Here is a 19,107-nt window from a genome sequence, read left to right on the forward strand (position 1 = left end):
ACAAGCGAGCATGTACATGCATAGACAGAAATCTGCAGAGACATAAAAAAATTATCCTCTGTACCTATAGAGCGCTTGAACTGCACCTATAGAGGATGACACAGTTAAGTCACACCAACGCACATCAGAGCGATCAGCCACGCCGGCTCACAGAGTACTAATTTAAGACCCAGACTTGGTCCGGGTAAAACAAGCAGAATTGGGTTATGGGTAGAACCTGATTAAAAAAACATCACAGGCCGTCTGCACTGCTGAGACAGTAAGCAGGCAGACGACAGGCTGAGAGTTCTGGGCCCAATAAGGAACACAGTTGCTGACTGACCTACATCTGCTGAACCGAGCGGCGCCACAAAACACAATTGCACCAAGGTGGTGTCAGAAAATACACTGTTTTCTCTCTTCAGTCACCTGCTTTATCCTCGGTCTACTCTCTCATTCTTTCCTTCTTCCTTTGCAACTTAAGCATACATACAGGGATGGACTGAATAATAAAAACAAAAATTTTGAAATAACTTCATCATCACTGAAAAACCATTTACTGCAGTATAGGGATGCATCGATACGACTTTTTCAGTCCCGATACCGATACCTGGGCTTTGGGTATCAGCCGATACTGATCTGATACCAGTGTTTAATTAATAAGCTGTATGTCTCACTGTGTGGAAGAGACAATCATTCTTTATGTGTAAGACAAAATCAGGCCTGACTTGAACATTGCTTTCCTAACTTTGTAAAACAGAATGTAACAAATAAATACATGGATATAAATTTACTTAATTGTTATTTATTAAAATAATGGTATCCAATACCACATGGGCCCACTATCACCAATACCTGATCAATACTGATTTGAGTCAGTACTGATATCAGATATCAGTATCGGTATTGGTATCGGTGCATCTCTGCTGAAGTGCTGTATTTAAGTACAACTTCATAGGGAAATGATCTTTTACTCTATTACATCAATCTGACATCATCTGACAGCTGTAGTTACTAGTTACTGCATGTTAAGATTTTACACAGTAAAAATAATATAATAAAAAAAATAATATAATAAAAGTGTGAAAAATATTTAAAAAATACTCAATAATAATAAAGACTACAGAATACTATAAACTACTTAAATTTACATCCAACCCAACTAGCTATATCATAAAAAATGCCGCTTTCATATTAATGCATCAATAATTATAGTCTACAATTAAAATATAAAATTCTGCTTGTAATATTAGTACTTTTACTGTGGATACTTTAAGTATATTTTGATTATGTTGATTTTGATATTTTTTATCACACTTTTACTCAGGGGTGGAAGAAGTGATTTTACTTTAGTAAAAGTACAAAAGTAAAAGTACTCATGCAGGCAGAAGGTCCATGTCAGTGTTTTATTATCATTGTCATAATTAGATTATTATGGTAACATTTTATTTTAAAAGTCTGCGAATTTCATGGTAAGTAGGTGATAATTATTACTGATGCATTAAGGTATAAGCAGCAGCAGACCTCTTAGTTGGCTGAGAAATGCTGCTAATTGGCATTCAAATTACTATGACTCTAGCAGTGTTTCTATCTCTTATAATTCTTTGGGTAAAATTTGTAAAATATAATAGTAGTGGTCAACATTTGAAGCTGTATGCAATCTTTCCCTCTCTCAGTTTTGGCCTCTTCTATTCGTCTCTTTTTCACAGTAAGATAAAGAGCCAGGTCCTTGTTGTAACCACAGATTCATTCTTGCCTTCTTCTCACAAACAGAGGCAGAAATGTCAGGGCTACGTCCTGGCGTCCCTCAGACAGTGATGCTTTGATTAGCATTTCTTTACACTGGTTCACACTGAGCGGGATAGATCGCTATTATTGGCTTATTTCATTGGGGATAAACAAAATCACTCAAATGTAGATAATATCACAAAGTAATGCTTCAGTCGAGCATAATAATATGAGGCTAGGTAGCACATTTTGACATGAAATTCTCTCTGAGGGCTCATAAAAAAATGCGACCAGAAAAACAGGAAGTCTAAGGATGTAAAAAATTGAAAATTGAACAGTATTTTCAGCAAATGTGTTTTGTGTTCAATAATTTAGCAGGAAGGCAGAGGAGACTCTTACTGACACACATACTGAAGAAGAAAAATGGAAAAAAACTTGAAAGAGTCCTCACAATTAGCATGTTGTGTCATGTGTGCATTGCATTGAATTAAAGGGGACTTATTGTAGAAGGGGAGATTCCCATTTCTTTTTTTTTATTATAAAGCTATATAAATATTGTGAAAGTATAAAAATGCTCACACAGCCCGTATTCAGAAACTGTGCCTTTAAACGAGCTGTTTGGACTTCTGTAAGGTTGTGCGAGCCCCCGCACCTCCTGAAAGAAAGTAAATATGTTTATTTACAGTATGTTATTTACCTAATTTATGTGCACTTGTTTCATTTCAGCTCAGTGTGAAAATCTCTACTGCGTTTTGCTGTCATTATTGTCATGCTGGTTTCTCTCCTCTCCTCTGCTCTCTGTGTTTTATCGGGGGGCGGAGCTTAGCCCCTCCACACACACACACGGAGCGGAGCAGAGGAGAGACAGTAGCGCAGGAAACGCTGCACAGTTGTTGGATGTCAGGAAGCAAATTTGTCATTGCACAGCCTTCCAAACACTGGATAACATTATCCTCAGCAGTTGCCATTGCAATTTACCGGTGAGTTTTACCCAGAGCCTTGGTTTTTACTAGCTACAGTAGGCTAGAATCTGTTACCTGTGGTTGACCTGGGCGTGCATCACTCAAAAAACAGTCATCAGTTTGATCAGTTAAATAGTTCCTAAATGAATGAATGAATGAACCCACCATCCTGACATGGTGAAGTCACGGTATAGCATCCTCTTCCCCACCTCCTTCCTCTGTACTCTCCTCGGGAACTCCAGATGTGTAAACTCGTTCCCTAATAAGTGGGGCTGCATGTAGGCCTTTGATATGAAAAAAGAAACAGAAAAAAAAAAGATTGACATGCCCAGGGGATAGGAAAAACAATTCCATAGTCTATTACGCTGGCAAAGAGAGCAGGCGGTGTAAGAGAGACAAAGCTAAGCATTGCCTGTGTCTCAACAGGAGGGGAGGTCAGCTCTGCTAATATCTGACAGCTGTGCTTGCTAAAAAAGGAGCTGAGAACCGTTCTTTCTTACCAGGAACTGCAGTCGCTGTCTCTCTGACTCTGGCGTGAACTCTGTTGACATGGGGATGACTTCCCCGGCCCGTATAATGATAGCTCTGAAGGAGAAGAGCAGACAAAACAAGCTCTGATTATTTTAGCTGGGACACTGTTGCTCCCGCTGGCTGCAGGGCACGAGGAGGTGAGCGACAGAGAAGAGACGACGTGTGTTTTATTCCATGTTTATGTGTAAGTGTGTGTGTGTGTTTGCGTGTCTCTCACCTGCTGTCCCCAGCATTGGCAACGAAGAGTTTCCCAAGCAGAGAGACGACCACCAGAGCAGTGCAGCCACCTGAGATGTTGTAGACCGCCTTCTCCTTTTCTATCTGGACATCCTAAATACACACACACACACACATGCAAATTAATCCTGATGAAAGCACATAATCCAAACCCATCTTCTGCACATTATCATGTTTTTAATCATCAAAGCCTTCAAAAAACGTTTTCCTATCATGCAGAGGCACATAGCGTTTAAGCCAGAACCTGATACGAAGTAAAATATTGCCCTGATACTTAAAATCCGCCATGATGCTATTATTAATTATAGCACCATAATGAATTCATTCATCAAGAGCTCCATAAGTCAAGGAGCAATAAAACGGAATGGAAACCAAAAGGATAGAAGAGAAAGTTTGGAGGGACTGCTGGTTATTACACCAGTTAATTAGCCCAGATTAATTTGGTGCTAATTAAACCAAAAAAATGACTTTAGCTATCAGTTCATTAATTAGATGAATAATTAACCTGTCACTGAATTAATCAAAATAGTAACATAAATTTGAACCAAGCTGCTCACACTTGGTTTAACCCTTTTATGTTCTCTCTGGCTATTGTTGGTCTGCCGTTAATGGTTCCTAAGGGGCCTTTAATTGCAAAACAGAAGCAGCAAGTTATTCTGGGAAAATGGATGAACCCTCAGGCGCCTCTGAGTAGGATGAGCAATGTTGGCAAATACATTTACAATGATTCCATCCTTAAAATGTTTTCTCATGAGGGATGCTCACTCCAACAAAGGCATATTGCCTTCTGCTCCGCTGCTGACAACCTCCACCTGATTACAACTGTGTAAATGTGTGTATGTGTGTAGAGTAATTGCATGTGTTTGTCTGACAGGAGGCAGTAGTGGATTGTAGTGTATGTGCACATGAATATGTGTTTGTTTGTGTCTGAAAGGATGTGTGTGTGTGAATCTAAATGCATGTGTGTGTGTTCACGGTTCTGTATGCGTGTGCATTAATAGGAGTCATTTGTGTGACTAGATGTGTGCAAATGACCTAATACGTGAATGTGTTTGTGTACAGACTATTTTGTACAAGACAGAATTAGTGTGTGTGTGTGTGTGTGTTTGTATGCATGTGAGTCTCCGTATGCCTGCACTCTATCTTTCTTTGCACACATACACACACACCACTGTTACTGCTGTCTGCTTGAAGAAGCAACACATTTCTCAGGAGTGAGAGGGCATGAAGGAGTGTAGAAGATGGATGTGTATATGTGTGTGTGTGTGTGTGTGTGTGTGTGTGTGTGTGTGTGTGTGTGTGTGTGTGTGTGTGTGTGTGTGTTTGGGTGGGGTTGGGGGGGGGGTGAACAAATGTGTCCTTCACCCTGGATGAATTATGACTTCATAGCGAGCCATACATATCTATCCTCGCTGTATCCAATACCTCTTGCTGCAGGCAAAGTCTTTAATAATGAAAATGTCTGCATAAACATCCACACCTTTCTGCTTTCCACTTCCGCCAGGAAGAATCTAACAACTGAGCTAAGTAACTGACAGCACAAAAGTACACACACAAAAAGTTTAAGTTGTAGCAAACCTAAAAAAAAACACACGCTCGAACTCAGAAACATCTCTCAATCACTCTCATCCAAACGACAATCTTAATATAGGTGGTTTTATATATTTCCAAGAGGACCATTAAGTTATACCAATTAAAGAATAGATATATTGTATCTACACACATAATCTTCACAGTGATGTTGAAGCCAGCTTGTTCACCAAAGAAGAAGAGGAAGTTGAACTTGCTGTTCATTACATGAGTCCCTTCACTACCTGGAAGCTTAATTCGTCAGGCTATAAGCTTCCTTCTTGTGTGCAATGTTATCTGGTCAGTGAGTGTGCAAAATCAATGGGAGAGCCTAAAGCTATTAGGCCTAAAATAGGTTAGAGAAAAGAATAAACTCAAAGAAGAGTAATGGCAGAAAAAAAAGATTGAATGTCGGAAAAGATGGAAATCTCTGATGATGGACAGTGAGACACATAATTAACCGAATTAATCATTTTTTAACAGAGCAGTTGGTTAATGCTCCTTAGTGTAGAGCATCAATGACCCCATCACACACCTTGCCACTGTCAATATGTATTAGTGGTTAACTACTATTAACTATTGCCCAGTAATAGACTGGTGACCTGTCCTTGCTGTAACCGGATTCTCGCCAAATGTGTACTGGGATACAAATTTTAACAAATCCGCCTACCATGACCTCTAATGCTCACTAAAGCCCCATTTCCACCAAAAGTTCCAGGTACTTCGGAACCAGAGGAACTAATCTAAACGTGGAACTAAAAGTCCCTGTTTGCAATCCTGTTTGCGCTTCAACCGCATCTGAGGAACCAGGTAGATCCTGCACATTAGACCCATGAGGATTTAACACATTACTTGTTTAATGTGTATAATATAAAGTATGAAAATGACACGTTGTGGTTTTAAGCTAAGCACAGACACAACAGCGGTATCAATTTTCCCATTTCACACTAGGAAAGAAAGTGAATAAGCACATTTCTCAAACTATCTTTTTTTAACCCAAGTTACAAATCGAGCCCTAAAATGCTCACAAGGCGATGTAAAATGTAAGTAAAGGTTTGCACAAGTATAGCTCAACGTGACCAAACACATTCACAGTACCAGGTACAGGGCTACAGATAAATATCTCACACTGAGGAGAGGCTCATAAGACCAGTGATCTCATCCCCTCTTATTGCTGTCCTGGGCCAACAAACAGCTCAGACTGATAAGCCTCTGTCTCTGAGCTACACCTTGCTTTTAATGTTTATACATCCCTGAGTGTTTATCGGGCCTCAGCAGCCACTCTACACAAACCGGCCGCTTCCATAAGAACGCAGTGAGTTGTGTCTGAGGAGAACTGATAAGATACAGAGGCTTGGTGAACTCTCGGACAGAGATTTAGAGTGATACCAAACCTTCCCCAAGATTCTCTGGCACTTCCCATTTTCTTAAAGAATGAGCTTCATTAAAAAAAAATAAGACGGGAGGCTTTTAGGGGGTGAGATTCTGCCAAAATTTAACCTTTGGGTTGTTACTCAGGAAAAGTAGAGGTGACAGTTTTTTGTTCCAGGCAGAAATGTGTACCATTTTAACCAGATTGCATCTACTTGAAAAAATTATTACTGAAATTAAAATTAATGATAGCTGTGAAGGAAAGTAGGCACTGCGATTAGAGCTAACAGGTGAAAAAAAATGCTGTGATCATCTGGAAAAACTAATTAGTGGAACCCAGAACAATGAACTGGATACACTGGCTATGATTTCATATGTATCACTTTGAAGAACAACATTAGACTACGGGTATACCATCCTATTTGGCAGCTGTGTGAACTTTAACATTTGAGGTATTGGAGTCAAAGAGATGCGTTGACATCAGTGATGTGCGATTCGTGAAAAAAAGGGGATTTCAGTGCAATTCACCTTTAAGAAAGATAGGAGACACAGAGGGTAAGAAGAAGTGCAGATTCAGAGCCGAATAAAGAGCTGGAGGGAATGGAGGCGTGTGAGAGGACGAACGGGAAGCAGAGGGAGACACACTGTAGATGTCTGTTGATTGCTGGGAGTTGTAGGCAGATATGTTTACAACGAGAGAGAAAGTCAGAGACAGCAAGAAAGAATGAAATTGCCAAGTCAGAACATGTGCTGTAGATACAGTGAGGTGGATGATCAGTTTGACATCCTATGATCTGAATCTTACTCAAAAATTGATTAGTGCTACACAATTTTGACAATTTTTGTGCTACTGCACTGTCTGACTATATTTGTATTATTATCATAAGTAATTTAAAACATAATCCTCCTGAGTATGTGCATGAAAATCACCGTATTATTAAGCAAAATTTCACAGTAGGTCTATTTATTTATTAACCTCCACATATATATATTAATTACACCTACACACACCAAGGCATAATTGCCCCAATACATGATTTACATTTTTTATGGCCATACAGCTTGGTGGAAATAGTCAATTGCATACTACCATCTAGTGGTAAAGAAGGGGAAGCGCCAGGATTTACTGAGTAACTGTATTTTCTAATGAGATTGATCTGCACTGCCCTCTATCCAGATTTACTCTCATTTTACCTCCCTGAGTGACATCACCCACAGCACAAAATGTTAGCTTTTAGCTAAATATTTGTGCAGACGTGGATCGAGCATCACTGACAGATAATTCACAGGGTATGTTTTGACCTGTTTGCAAGGCCAGGTGGGTGAGGTTTACTGGAGCAACACAACACAGAGTACACAAAGTAAATAGTAACTGTAGGTGTCACATAAATGTAGTGGAGTAAAAGTATAAAATTAAATTAAATGGAAATACTGAAGTAAAATACAAGTATCTAGAAATTTAAACTTTTTTTAGTACTGTATTTGACTAAATGCACCTATAGCTACTTTCTACCACTAATACTGTGTTAATTTATTGGGATGTATCTGATATTGTTGTGAAAATTCCTACATTTTTGATTGAGGTCTATGTTTATAGGATTCACTTGTTTGCCAGCGAAGAGGGAGCTGCCAGACTAACAGGATCGGACGGGTTTTATGCGACCTGGAGACAGTGGCCAGCTGCCTCCAATTCCTTGATGACCTCCAGCTCCAACCAACCAGGAACCAGCAACACTGAAATATAACACAACACAGCAAATCACACAATACACGCAAGTCCTGCCAGAGGCCCCGGGGCTGTCATAGTGTGTATTATAATCATTTAGTCTTGTTTTTAATCATGTAGTCATGCCAATGAAGGCTTTTTCACTTTTTGTAGATTAACATACCATTTTCCCTTAATTTCTGAATTAATTCCTTTTCTTGCATACTTAATAGCTTTTTGATCAAAGTCATGCGCTAGTTTAAATTAGCTGGTGCTTATTATACTGTCAACATGGCAAATTTTGAATTAATGTATAGTGTGTGTAACACTATAAAACAGCTTTCATCATTACTATTTTGCAACCCAGCAGAGGACAAATATAACAGAGACTGTTGTTCAAACCCTTATGTTGAAACTGAGGACAGTGACCTCTGATCTCTTCCCCCACAAAGCCTGTCAGGCAGGCCCGCACTGTTTTGATTGGCTCAGGTCTTGATCTCTTGGCCTCTGCATGGGTTAAGGCTCCAGCATCCACTTAGAGCACAGCCAGATGGTGAGTGTGTATGTGTGTGTGTGTGACCTGCAGCAGCTAGAGAGGAAGGCTGCATCACTTCTCCTGGTTCTCCTGTTAACTGAAGGACCTGACTGACAACCATATGCTCCCAGTTTGAGAGGAACAGTCATACATTATAGATTGGAAAAGGCACATGATGTGTGAATGCACATGTGTATGTTTGTGGTACAATCGCACCCTAACCTTTTGCACCGTATTACCAGCTGGTGACGCCTACTCGTCTGTCTGTGCTGCCAGAAGAGAGAATCACCCCAGACGAGTTCATTTCAACTTACAGTAGTACTGTTACTACCTCAAAGATAACTTTTGAGTATTAAATATGAATGCATGGCTTGATAGATGGCTGTATAAATAGTTATATATAATATTGAACAGTCAAACTGTAATTTTTGGTAAAATATTGACTCTTTGGACTATAATGAGCACACAAGTGGACAGCAGGTGGATCATGGCGGTTTGGAGAGTGTCTATGGATATTTTTTCCACTTTGAAAATCTGCCGCTATAAGAATGAATTGTAGCGGAAACAATTCAAGCTGACCGAGTTGCCGTTGATGTGTTTTTATACTTAAGGGCAAGATTTTGTGTGTAGCGTCATTTTAGTTAAAGGTTGAGATGTAATAAAACAAGGATGTTTGTGCTACATCTACCTACAGTATACTGTATGTTAAACACTGCACCACAGGTCAAATTCAACAGGAAAAACGGTTGACAGCTTCTGCTGTTTACATTTATCTTTGTGAACCAACAGCAGGAAATTGGGTGCCCTATGTGCATTTCGCTTGACTGTCTAATTACAGTGAATCGATATCAATTGACTTAGTAAGTAATTACAGTTAAAAGGATGTTGTGTAACATACTGGTCGCTCCGTATGTAGCAGGCTGTTGTGTAACTGAATAGCAGTTTGTGAATTCTGAGTTTATATCATTATGCCATATTGACCAAGATCTGTTATGTTGTGTTGGTAAATGAAAATGCAAAGAAGAAACACTTTGACAGTTATTTGGATTGTAGGCTTGTATTTAGCAGTGCTAACATGATATATTTATTAACACCCTGCTTCCATACAGTGCAGGTGGAAAAGCTTCTTTTTTTTGGGGGGGGGGGGGCATAAGGACATGACTAGCCTTTTTTTAAAAACAAACTCTTTTGGTGATGATCGTTACTCTGTACACTTTCTCCAACAGGGTGATTTGACTGGTGGATGTCAAAAGTCTTTCTGGGAATTATGGAAAATTAGTAACTGAAGTAGCAACACAAGGAACATCAGGGTTAAGTGTATTCAACAAAGAGGCCAACTGTCCACAAAATAATGTATAAGATATCATACTCTGTTAAGTTCATAAGTTGAGCTGAGAGGAGGACTGGTAGCACTGAATAAAGATGCTTTTTATACTCTGTATAATGAACGGTGTGCATGATCGTAAAAACACACAAAAGACAACAAAATCTTGTCTTTTCATTGCACATTGGAACGTTTACCTGAGATCTTATTTGCCAAAAGGTCAGCACATTCTATCAATAATTTCGGACTTTTCTTACCATGTCTTTGAAAGCGTTCTCCATGGCTCCGATCACCAGGCTCTCCTGTGAAATCTTCTTCTCAGTAAAGAAGCGTGTGGGTGGGGTGCTGGGTGAGCCCGGAGCACCCGCAGCCCCTCGGAGCGATGCGGCCCTGGTGAGGGCACGTTGGGATGTCGGGGTGAGATGGTGATTTATAGGCTCCTCACCCAGGCAGGTTGGGGCCAGTATGTTGGGTGTGCAGAGGATCTCCAACACCTCCTGGAGGTGCAGGGCAATGTGGTGATGGAGGAGGCGAGAGGCCACAACAGCTGCCCCAGAACCAGCGTGGCCATCAAACAGCGCCCAATAATGGAAGGTGAGGTCTTCAGAACTGTCCTAGATACAGATACGTAAGAGTCAAACACACATCAAGCGCTGACACATTAATCAGTTGTATCACAAATTAAATCTGCAGTATGTAGCATGTGAGCAGAGGAGCTTTGTCAGACCTCACATTCACACGTAACGAATCAACATAATCAACTAGTCACTGAAAGTCTATTTAGTTCCTATGGAGCAAACTGATCTAGTCTGTGGATGATCAATAGGTTTGCCAGCTGAGAAGACTGTCCATGTTTTTGTGGTCAGTCCTCAGTCCTACTTGGTTCCCTGGTGATATAATTTTGTTTCTTTATCAAACAGAAGTTGATTACAGCCAGTTAAATATTCAAAAATCTAATAAGCATCAATAAAAGGATGCCTGGAAAACGGCTGCATCCATCTCTGAGGTTTATAACTTCAATTAAAAAATGATGAGAGTGTGAATGTGGTGTGATACAAAGTTCTCTTTTTGTTCTTGCAGTCCTATGATGTACTGCTGTGGTTCCCAACCTGGAGGTCGGGGCCAACCAAGGGGTCTAAAGATAAATCGTAAAAAAGAAATAAAAAAACATATTTTAATTCTGCTTTGTAAATTATGTTTATTTCTGTCTGTGACTTTTCTCAATAATCTTTTATTTTTATTACTTTACATTACCTCTTCAGTTCCCTATAAACCATTATAACGAAACTATCTGAGAGTAGGGTATCAATGGTTGAACTGCTCGCAACTGATAGGCATATGCAACCTGTGGCAGCGAGTCACAAGTAAACGTCACAAGCCAAAAAGGTTGGGAACCACCGATACACTCAGTCACCAGAAGAGAAACCCGTGTACCATACTGTAACAGCTTTATCCCTGATTACAGCCGCCACAAGTCATGGCAGAGACTCAAACAGGAAGCTGTACTATCCAGGTGTTACAGCTTAGTTGTGCAGATGTCAGTGTTTCTCACAGCTGCCCACTATTAACGGGTGAATGCTCCTTTCTACGGACACCGCATTTAAAGCAGGAATGCTTTCAGGGGTTTGCAGCAGCCAGGTCATTGATGTTTTCTGATCTGAAAGTACCGTTCCCCCGTGGGGGTGCGAGATGGATGAACCAGGTCTGCTATGATGTTAATGTATGCTCAGGCATCAACATTTCAATATGGCCACTGTCTTCTGTGTTCATCTACAAAGTAATGCTTCCACAATGTGTCTTGTGATCTGGTTCATTCATTGTACACCTTTGACATTGCCGCCTTCAAAAAGCACAGAAACTCTATGATGTTAGTGATGGTCAACCCCGTCCTCCTGGTACCAACGGACATGCTATTTCGAAGTCTGTTAGATACCAATTGAACTCCACCCTCAGTAGTTATGTCACATATAATACAAGTGTGGACGTGAAGTTGCTGTTGTGTACATCTTGTTATGCCTTGACACACATTTAAAGTGAAAAAAAGAGGGCTGGCTTCTTCTTCAGAGGCGGGGTTTAAACCACATTTTTCTGGTCACTGAGTGTAGATCATCGCTAGCACATATTTCTGCACACACTAAAGCTCTGATTTTCTAAATATAGTGCATGCTGGTTCTACAACATGAGCCTATGAAGCGAGCAAAAGCACTCGAAACACTCCGCACTACTCTTACTGATCTAGTATCACTGCAGAAGTGAGTCATGAGGTACTTGCATGAGTTTGCTGTAGGCTCTGGGTGGGTCTGAGCAAAGTACTGGTGGGCTGAGAGAAAATTTTAGCAGCAGTAATAGTTTATATAGATACATATTGCTTTTGGAAAATGAAATTACCAAGTGCTTTAAAAGAAATGTTAGAGATGAAAGAACAATGAGGTAGTACAGAAAGCAACAGAGCACATCAGAAAGACAAGTAAAACACAGGAGACAGACATCAATGTTTAGTCATTTAACCATTTTTTTTCAGCCTAGTAGCAAAAAAAGGGACAGAGGCACCATTGTTAGCAAGTGAATTAAGTGTGTCAGTGTTCAGTGCAGCTTCAACATACTGTGTGAATGTATTACACTGCCCCGCAACAGCAAACAGCAATGACTTTAAAGCCTACTTGTGTGTTTGGATGAGCAAAATAAATGCAGTCACATCTAGAGCTGTTGAAGGCCACTGTGGTTTGTAAAGGACGCTGTACTCACAAACCGCTGATGGGACAGGATGAGGGGACAGTGGGTCCCAACAGCAAGGCTCAGGGGACATTCAAGGACTACATCCACTCTTACCACTACCTGGATTTCATCACTGAATAAATACTCAAATGTAGAAGCTTCTAGCAAAAGGGCTCACTCTGCTTGCATTAGAGATTTTTAATTTTTAAACTGATTAAAATTCATTATATTTTAGATTTATTTTCTTTCACTCGCTCCAATATACATAATTAAAGAATTACATGACTTGTTTAGCAATATTTTTACTTGCAATTAATCTTTATTTAAAACTTTCCACTTCACCTCACCAAATGAAGGTTTTTTTCTAACTTCAATACACATTTTCAATCCATCTTGTCAGCATGTGATTACTTTTAGGGAAAAGCAAATGTAAAAAAAGAAGGGTAACAAATCTTGTTACAGTTTATATTTTGCTCCCAACTTAAAATCAGTAATTTCCTGTGGCCATAAATTGGGTCTGCATAGCTTCATTTGAGGAAATGGGGTGAATACAGTGTATGGTATGCTGTTCTTCTTACAGCCTGACATTGTGGATTGACCTGATAAAACAGCTGAATGCTTGTCACATGTAGTTTTGCTGAAAGGATATCTCATGAATGATGGAACCAAACCCTTCAGTTTGACTCACCGGGTTCTCCCTGATGCCCAGACCCTCTCCATTGGGCAAGGAAGACCTCCTACGGGTCGTGGGGGTCCGGTTGGGCGTGGAGCTTCCTGCAGGTCTCCTCTTAACCATCAGCACTTCACAGCAGGCCTGGTCCTCATTTAATGTGCTCTTCCCTGCATTGATAACCCTAGACAGAGAGGAGACAACAGGCCACAAAAAGGGATATTAAGCTGTGCTCCAGTTTGATATGCTAGTATACTAATATACAGTATATTGAACTGTCAATTGTCAAAACAGACAGTATTGAGAACTTCCGATGAGCATTGCTTTTATTTTTTTTAGGCTGAAAAACTAAAAATCTAAAATATCTAAAGCCTGAGGGATGAACTATTCCCAAGACATCAGCTGTCATCTCCACTCATGTCATTTAAATTACTCCCCTCTATCACACACACACACACACAAAAAAAACAGTTCAGAACAGCTGCGACTTAGATTTTTCAAAAGTGATTGCGACTCTTTGCATTTATTACTACTAAGATAACCAATTTCCTGTATGTTGACGATGACAGATGGTAAACAGATGCATGTAATTGAAATGAGAATATGACAGGACACACGGCTGTTGATAACACACATTCAGCAGATGCAGGGGATAGAGCACGTATCCAAAACTCAATTTCTGTGTAAGAATTTGCGTCTAACAAAGTAAGACAACGCGAGATAAAGTCAAGACGATACAAACTCTTTAAATACACATTTCAATTTAAGACCCACACATGTAGGGCAGAGGACAGAAAAACACATAAATACTGCATTATACAACACCTGGCAGATGGTGCACTGCTGCTGCGAGCTGCTGTAGTCATGGACGAGCACACGCTGCTCAACAATACTCCAGGCATTCTCGATTTAGCTACACCTAAGGAGATGTTAGGTCTACAGTGGCCCTATTAAAACTGTGCGTATAGTAGTTTATAAATAAAACAGAAAATAGAGCACAAGAGATTAGATAAGCAAAAGCCACATAGGGACAAAATACGAAATATAACTATGCATTTTTGTGGAAATTCTGTCACTTTTTTTTTTTTTTACTTGTCTGTTTCTGCTGTCAACAATTGCTGCTGTTTTCAATTGTGACGTTTCAAGTCAGAATCATATCAAATACATGAGATATTTATTTAGATATATGTTGATGTGAAAGGCAGTCATGATTGCTTTTCCTATAGAGGATCCTATATAAATAATCCTAATTGGTCAGGGGGATGAACATGCAGGGATCCTGTCTCCAGCTAAGAAAACACTGTGGGTTGCACAACTGACAGGAAATTGAGCGGGCAGACCCTCGCTCGGTACGACTGATTTTTTTTTTGTTTGTTTGTTTCCTCTGGAAGTTTGCTGTCCTCGAGCTGAGGAACGGATATTCCTGTTTCAACTAAGATTGATTTTAATTGGTGTCTTACACAATGGGCTGTTCAACACTTCCCCATCCTTAAAACTAATAATAGCACACGACAAGTTTAAAGGAAACATATCATTTGCCTACAAAGCTACTCAAATATAATCATGAATAACTTAAATTAGCAACAAAGGTATGAAGGGTGGCAAGATGCTCACTCTATCAGAATAATACTGAAAAGGTTAGTTAATTAACTGATTAGCCTATCAAAACAAAATGAGTCGCCAGCATTTTTAATAGTCAATCAATCACTAAAGTTATTTGTCATTTGCAGTTTTTTTTTTTCCACCTTGTGTTCTAGGAAATTATGCCGAGCATTTTTCACAGATCGATAATAATAATTGTGCAGCCCTACATTAGAGCTTTTCAAACCTCATCACATTGTGGCATTGAAGATAGCGCCGCTGCACTAAAAGCTCAGAAAATGCTGATGTCATACAGTATGTACACATATAACACATGACACATATTTTGTTCAGCTGCGCATGTGTGTCACTCTTTCAATTTACAAATCGGACTGATTTTATGGACTATAATGCTGCACAAGTGGAGACACAAAGTGGACAAAATGTCATCTGTGAATGACAAGACTGCTGTAAATGCACTTGGAAAAAAAAGGAAAAGTGACAAACTATGATGTCAAACACATAAAAAAAGGTCCTTACCTGTGGTTTTGCTTGTTTTATCCCATTAACTAAACATCATAAAAGAAAATTAAAGAGCAACATTACATGTCAAGAACAAGATGGACATATTTGTGACAAGGAAGAAAAACAGGTGGTGCTCATCAGGCAAAAACATTCAGTGAAATCCAAAATATGATGAAGCCTGTCTTATCTTGCTGTCAGGTTTGTCTTTTGTTTATAAGAACTCCTCAATATTGTAACAAGTTGATAAAATATGCAATCACGAGGGAGAGGGGGGACAAAAAAGGGTTGGAAACACTGCAATAAGTGATGGGATTCTACAAGAAAGCACCATTTTCTTCCAAAGTTAGAACCATGCTGGTTATATCACTTGAGGGTTTCATGCATTTGCATTTTGTTTATGCTCTTCTCAGTGGTTTGGAAGAGGAAACACACACATCCACTTTTACTGCACATTACCGCTGACTATTTCCCACTACGTACTAAATGTTTTTAGATACGGTAGATAGATGTCAAACCTTCCTGGCAGCGGTTTCAGTTCATTCTAGTTCGCTTTTCAAATCAACTTCATCTCAGGAAGCAGTTAGTCGAGATTAATTGTTGATTGCGTAATCACAACACAAGGGAGAAGCTTCGGCGTTTGACATTTGAGATTCAGCTGCCTAACATTTGCACTGCATTCACAAGTTTTGTTGTCAGAAGGTCAAACCCTGAAGACAAATAATAAGCATGCACAGACCTCATGAAACAGATATTGTGAATTTGTTAGTGTCTTACATTAAGAAGGTTGACATGCATGTCATACGCTTTTGAAATCAGCCTATGAAATCATTTTATGCTCTGGAAATTGGTCAGCAGTAACGTCAAGTATACAGTGTATGTGATATATGTAGTTATGGGTCAAGACATGCACAACCAACAGCATGGTCCTTTAAATCCTCTCTCTAACTTCATATGATGAATAGAGGCCACAAACTTCATGCACTATCATGCGTGTCTGAGACCAAAGCACTGCAGGGAGTGAGGCTCATTTGACCCTGGAAGATCACAAGATTAACAACAGTGGAGCTTTCACGCCTTTCATCTCTGATATGAGAGGAAAACCCATCCACACCCTGAGGCCTCAACTGTGTCCGAGACCAGGGCTGTCATATTCGGTTACCTCGTTTCACTTCTTCATATTTGAGACAACGGCATGACCTTAATTACCTTGTCAGAGCTGTAAACTAGAGTGTGTCTTCTTTGGCCTGAAGTTTTACTCCAAAGGTGTTATCAGACAGCATCACATCTTTCTAGAAATATTGTGATACTATTTTGCATAATGTGCAAAAAAAACCCAATGAGAAAGAACCTTTGGACTTTTTATGTGTTTAATCAAATGCTGTTGATAGTCCTATCTGTCTTTTTACACTACATCTGCAGTAAAATAATCCTATATATGCAGGATATGGCCCCCGTTCTCACTTGAAAGTGAATATTATTTAGCTTATCAGCGTTCACACTGTTCTTCAAAGCTTTATTTATTATTCTTCTGTACTTGTTTCAATCACTGACTACTTCTGCATACTTTCAGCTACAGAAACCATTCAAATATCAAAACGTTCAGCTCTTTAGGGAGACTTATGCTACGACTTTTCTTCTTTCTGGCATATTCCAGTGATTTTATATCATTTTTTAAAATATTCAAATTTATAATGGAGGAATGTTTGAAAGTTGATATCTCAAAAACTGAAAGTGCTAAAATACTAATACTTCATGGACAGGTGTCTCATGTGGAAATGCTTAACATATTAAAACATGGTACCTGCAGCGCCACCAGGTGGTCAGTTATTATGTGTTTTATGTTTTGGCTGATAGGTCATGAACTATGAGGCGCAGCAAAACAATATTTGCACAGTGTGTTCCTTGGATAATGCTGATTCAATTGATACAGGCCACGCCCATTTGCACCTGGAAAAATTTTCAAGGTAACTTATTAACTGCCATATCTCTTACATGTAATATTCCATGCTAACCAAATTCAGCGAAGTTGTACAGATGGGGATGCTGAACAAGTCTGTAGCATTTGATATAATTTCACCTGTAGGTGGCGCTACAAGATTTCTAAGGAAAAAAATGCTGCAGATTTCTGCATTTTCAGCAAAACTTTACGATTTACTTCAGCTGTCAGCATTCACATGCATTTTCTGCAGGAAATGCATTTTCTAGTTGTATTTTTTTGGTCATTCACCCACCTATCTTTATATTCCTGCTGCTTTTACATATATGCTTCTAATAACTTCCAAGCAGATTTTTGCTATATTCCTTTGCACAACATTTTTTCTCTTTGTTTCTACTGTGGTTTCTGCTGCAACATCATCATTTAAGATAATGATAAAGATGATCCTATGATGTGATTATGGCAGTGCATCACATCCGTTGCTCAGTGGCAACTTATTATAGCTACACATTAAGGAAAGCAGTCATTGAACTGAAATAGCATTACGCCGTTTCTGCCTCATTGCGATGTGCCCTATTGATGTAGCAGAAACAACACAAGAACATGTGCTGCATCATGTGATTGAGCACTGGGAAGCTTTGTTTGTATGAAGCTCCGCTCATGTGCTTCTTCTTCATAGTTGAGTATGACACCGACTGATTTATTTAGCTCTTTATAATGGAAAAATATCGAAAATGTAGAGGGAAAGACTTAAGAAAGACCCTACAATGTTATGGATGAACCTCCAATAACAATACAAGGAAGTATTGGATATCGAAACTTATGTTTTGACCCTTCTTTATCTTGGAAATGTTTGTCCAACATTCTGATTTCATTCTGCAGCTCCCTGTTTCACACTCACACTGTTAAACACCCTGGAGCCGTCACTTTCTCTTTTTAACACTGAGTAACGCCAACTTTCTGCCTTCTATGAGCCAAAGCACTGACATGAACTCACACATGCCCGTCTGATGACGTGCAGATAAAATATACAGTGTGTAGCGGTGGCGCTTGTGTTTAGTTTACAGACACACATACTGATTAAGTATTGATCGGAATGCTGCTGAGTTTGCTGAAGGATTGTGTTATTGGTACGGGGTCAGTGAGTGAGTGAATGAATTTATTCTTTGCTCTTTCAGGACCATGACTCTCCGATGCCAACAAGCAACTCTGAGGAGGGGAGGAGAGGAAATGAGTGGGGGAAAGGAGGGGCAAAAATAGGGTGGAGCCCATTTTGGATGTTCTGCTTTTGCTACTCCATCACCAAAATTGGATCTCTCCTACTGATGGAGCAGCTCCAACAATTCTTCATCAATCTCTCATTCAGGCTACTTTAGCAAAGAATTGGCTTTGGCATAATTATCCTGGACAGAATGGTTCTGTCCACTGTATTTTATGCTAATTGCTTGTCTTGATTTATTCTCAAGAGCACAATGAGCTCAACCCCATTTCCATCCAAAGTGATGCTGCTGAAACTGAAAGCCAAAACCTCATTCACTGTCCCTTCTCTTGTCCCATCCATCACTGTTTTCCTACCAGAAAGTAACTTGGAGCAAACAAGGTTGGATCCAAACAGTCTACACCAAATATCCATGGAAAACATCAGTAATGAGGCACAGCAGGCCTGTAAAGTTTTGGAATTCTCCAGATGTTGAAACAGCGTGCATGGGTTTGTTGTAAGAGCAATACTCCGTATGGTA

General features: G+C 39.6%; 1 protein-coding gene across 1 annotated transcript in view; it reads right to left on the reverse strand.

Moving 5' to 3' along the window:
- ppm1h (protein phosphatase, Mg2+/Mn2+ dependent, 1H) overlaps nucleotides 1-19,107 on the reverse strand; it is a 35,521-nt gene that overhangs the window by 11,041 nt on the left and 5,373 nt on the right. The window contains exons 2-6 of the mRNA XM_067590358.1: nucleotides 13,345-13,510; nucleotides 10,199-10,555; nucleotides 3,418-3,530; nucleotides 3,170-3,254; nucleotides 2,835-2,953 (exon numbers count right to left, since the gene is read on the reverse strand). Coding sequence (XP_067446459.1) covers nucleotides 2,835-2,953; nucleotides 3,170-3,254; nucleotides 3,418-3,530; nucleotides 10,199-10,555; nucleotides 13,345-13,510 — 840 coding nt within the window. The remainder of the gene's footprint in view (nucleotides 1-2,834; nucleotides 2,954-3,169; nucleotides 3,255-3,417; nucleotides 3,531-10,198; nucleotides 10,556-13,344; nucleotides 13,511-19,107) is intronic.

This window comes from Thunnus thynnus, chromosome 5 (genome assembly GCF_963924715.1).
Source record: "Thunnus thynnus chromosome 5, fThuThy2.1, whole genome shotgun sequence".
Taxonomy (NCBI): domain Eukaryota; kingdom Metazoa; phylum Chordata; class Actinopteri; order Scombriformes; family Scombridae; genus Thunnus; species Thunnus thynnus.